Source organism: Nannospalax galili, unplaced genomic scaffold (assembly GCF_000622305.1).
Source record: "Nannospalax galili isolate Female #2095 unplaced genomic scaffold, S.galili_v1.0 scaffold2819, whole genome shotgun sequence".
In the NCBI taxonomy this organism is placed as follows: Eukaryota; Metazoa; Chordata; class Mammalia; order Rodentia; family Spalacidae; genus Nannospalax; species Nannospalax galili.
The window spans coordinates 626,294-629,259 of record NW_008342002.1 but is presented as its reverse complement, the minus strand read 5'-3'; the positions used below and the strand labels follow the sequence as shown (position 1 = coordinate 629,259).

The 2,966-nt window shown below is 41.4% G+C and overlaps 1 protein-coding gene across 1 annotated transcript; it reads left to right on the top strand.

Annotated features, from left to right (window-relative positions):
• The first annotated feature begins 769 nt into the window (after positions 1–769).
• LOC103737908 (la-related protein 4-like) lies at positions 770–2,959 on the top strand. Its single transcript, XM_029565721.1, is given in 5 exon segments — positions 770–976; positions 979–1,029; positions 1,032–1,869; positions 1,871–2,330; positions 2,424–2,959. Coding segments are annotated over 5 exon segments (1,866 nt in total). The 5' UTR covers positions 770–792; the 3' UTR covers positions 2,757–2,959.
• Positions 2,960–2,966: the final 7 nt, after the last annotated feature.

Genomic DNA, 2,966 nt, shown 5'->3' with positions numbered 1-2,966 from the left:
GCAGAACCACCACCACCCCACAAAGACCGGATCAGCTGTCAATACCAAGAAATACCACCAAAGACATAGCTCTAGATGCCTGGGTCCCATCACAAAAAGAAAAACAAAGCGTGAATAACAAAGACAATATGTCTCCTTTAGAAAGGAGCACCCCATCCCAACGATACCTGAGGAGAGAAACCTCGCTGAGGCAGAGACAATTAATTCAAAATAGCAATTATAAATATGTTCAAGAAACTCAAAGAGAAGAAGAAAAGACTGGATTGAAACCACAAACAGTTGAAGGAAATAAGCAAAATATTTCCAAGATGTGAAATTAAAATTTAATATATAGAATCTCTGAAGAAAGGCCAAACTGAAACAAAATATATGATGAAAAACTGAGAAAGTTAAAGAAAAACCTCAGAGGGATGTTGCTAAACGAGACTGAATAAAATAGAAGAGAGATTCTCAGATATCGAAGACAGGGTCAAGGAAATGGATCACTCAGTCAGAGGAAATGTTTAAAATAACCCAGGAATAGAACATACAAGACCTCTATGACACTATAAAAATTCCAAGCCTAGGAGTCAGTTGGAGTCGCGGCGGCGGGAGCGATCGGGCTGAGAAGCAGACGTGTTGCTCTTCGTAGAGGTAGCATCTAAAGGCACTGGTTTAAATCCTAATGCCAAAGTATGGCAAGAAATTCCTCCTGGAAATCCTGATGGCACTCCTGTAACTGAAAGCTCTTGGCATGAAACCTCAGCCACCTCTGGATCTCATCCTGAGGATAATACAGAACTTTCAGAAGATATGTGTAAGGAATATGAAGAAATGTATTCTCCATCTTGTGAGGCCACAAGAAATACTACAGGCATTGAAGAATCAACTGATGGAATGATTTTAGGACCTGATGATTTGAGTTACCAAATATATGCTGTTTCTGGAGAAAGCAGTTCAACAGTTTCTACAGAAGATTTAAGAGAATGTCTGAAAAAACAGAGTTCTGTTTCTCACGAGAAAATTTATCGAAGGATCTTTACTTGATATCACAATGGATAGTGATCAGTTTGTCCCAATATGGACAGTTGCCAACATGGAAGAAATAAAAAAGTTGACCACAGATCCAGATCTAATTCTTGAAGTACTAAGATCTTCTCCTATGGTACAAGTCGATGAGAATGGTGAGAAGGTGAGACCAAGTCATAAGCGTTGTATTGTAATTCTCAGAGAAATTCCTGAAACAACACCAGTAGAGGAAGTGAAAGCTTTATTTAAAAATGAAAACTGTCCCAAAGTGCTAAGCTGTGAGTTTGCACACAACAGTAACTGGTATATCACTTTCCAATCAGACACAGATGCACAGCAGGCTTTTAAATACTTACGTGAAGAAGGTAAAACATTTCAGGGCAAGCTAATCATAGCGAGGATAAAAGCCATCAATACATTCTTTGCTAAGAATGGTTATCGATTAATGGATTCTAGTATGTATACTCAACCCATTCAGACTCAAGCCCAATATCCCTCACCAGTCTTTATGCAGCCTGTGTATAACCCTCACCACCAGTACTCAGTCTGTAGTATTGTGCCTCAGTCTTGGTCTCCAAGTCCTACACCTTACTTTGAAACACCGCTGGCTCCCTTCCCTAATGGTAGTTTTGTGAATGGCTTTAATTCGCCGGGATCTTATAAAACAAATGCTGCTGCTATGAATATGAGTCGACCATTCCAAAAAACTCGTGTGAAGCCTCATTTTAGGTCATCCAGTGGTTCAGAACACTCAACAGAGGGCTCTGTGTCACTGGGGGACGGACCGTTGAACAGATCTAGTTCAAGGAACTTTCTACCTGAACGGCAGAGCTCCACAGTAACAGGTCATCAAGAACAAACATGTTCCAAAGGAGGCCCCCACTTTACAGATGGAACAAAATGGGGACTATGGTAGAGGCAGGCGAACTCTTTTCAGAGGTCGAAGATGGAGAGATGATAGGATCCCAAGACCCCCTCCTTCAACAACTGATATAAAGACTCCAACACCAAAGTTTGACTTACTAGTTTCAAATTTTCCTCCATCACCTGGAAGTTCATCAAGAATGCCAGATGAACTTGTTTTGGATAATCGAGTGTCTGATATCATTAAAACTGTCTACAAAGAAAAGGACAATGAAGACTTGAAAATTAGTTGCCCAGTATCTACAGAGGATGAACAGACAGACTGTGCATCTGCCCAGCAACTCAGTATGAGTACCAGTCCTCCGTGTGCAGCTCAGCTTCCTGCATCAAGCACAACTCAACAAGAAAAAGAGGATTCCATCATTCAGAAGAATGTTCTCAATCAGATGACAGTACCAGTTACGTCTCCAAGTACTACAAAATCATCAAGGGCAAACACTGCTTCAGCATCTAGTAATACCACAAATGTACCTGTAGTTGTGGCCCTCCAGGAACCTCGAAAGTTAAGTTATGCTGAAGTGTGCCAGAAGCCCCCTAAAGAGCCATTTCCAGTTCTTGTACAACCACTGCGGGAACTTCGCTCCAATGTCGTGTCTCCCACCAAAAATGAAGAGAATGGAGCTCCTGAAAAGTCTGTTGAGAAGCAACACACAGAAACAAGGGCTAGTAGGGATTATTCTGGCTTCCGAGGCAATACCATTCCCAGGGGAGCAGCTGGAAAAATCAGGGAACAGAGACGCCAGCTTAGCCACAGGGCTGTACCTCAGGGAGTGACTCGGCGCAATGGCAAAGAGCAGTGCATGCCGCCCAGATCACCAAAGTAAAAACACAGCAGAACTATTCAGACACTTCTTTCTTCCCACTAAACTTGAGCCTATATTGAACTGTTCTGGAGAGGAGGGAGTAGACAGGAAAGAAATGGAAAGTATGTTCTTAAATCATTATGGATTTTGGAATTGTGAGTAGTAGGATCCCAAAATTCATCTCTAAAGTGATTTTTTAAATGCTGGAGGATTTTAATCAGTATAAATATA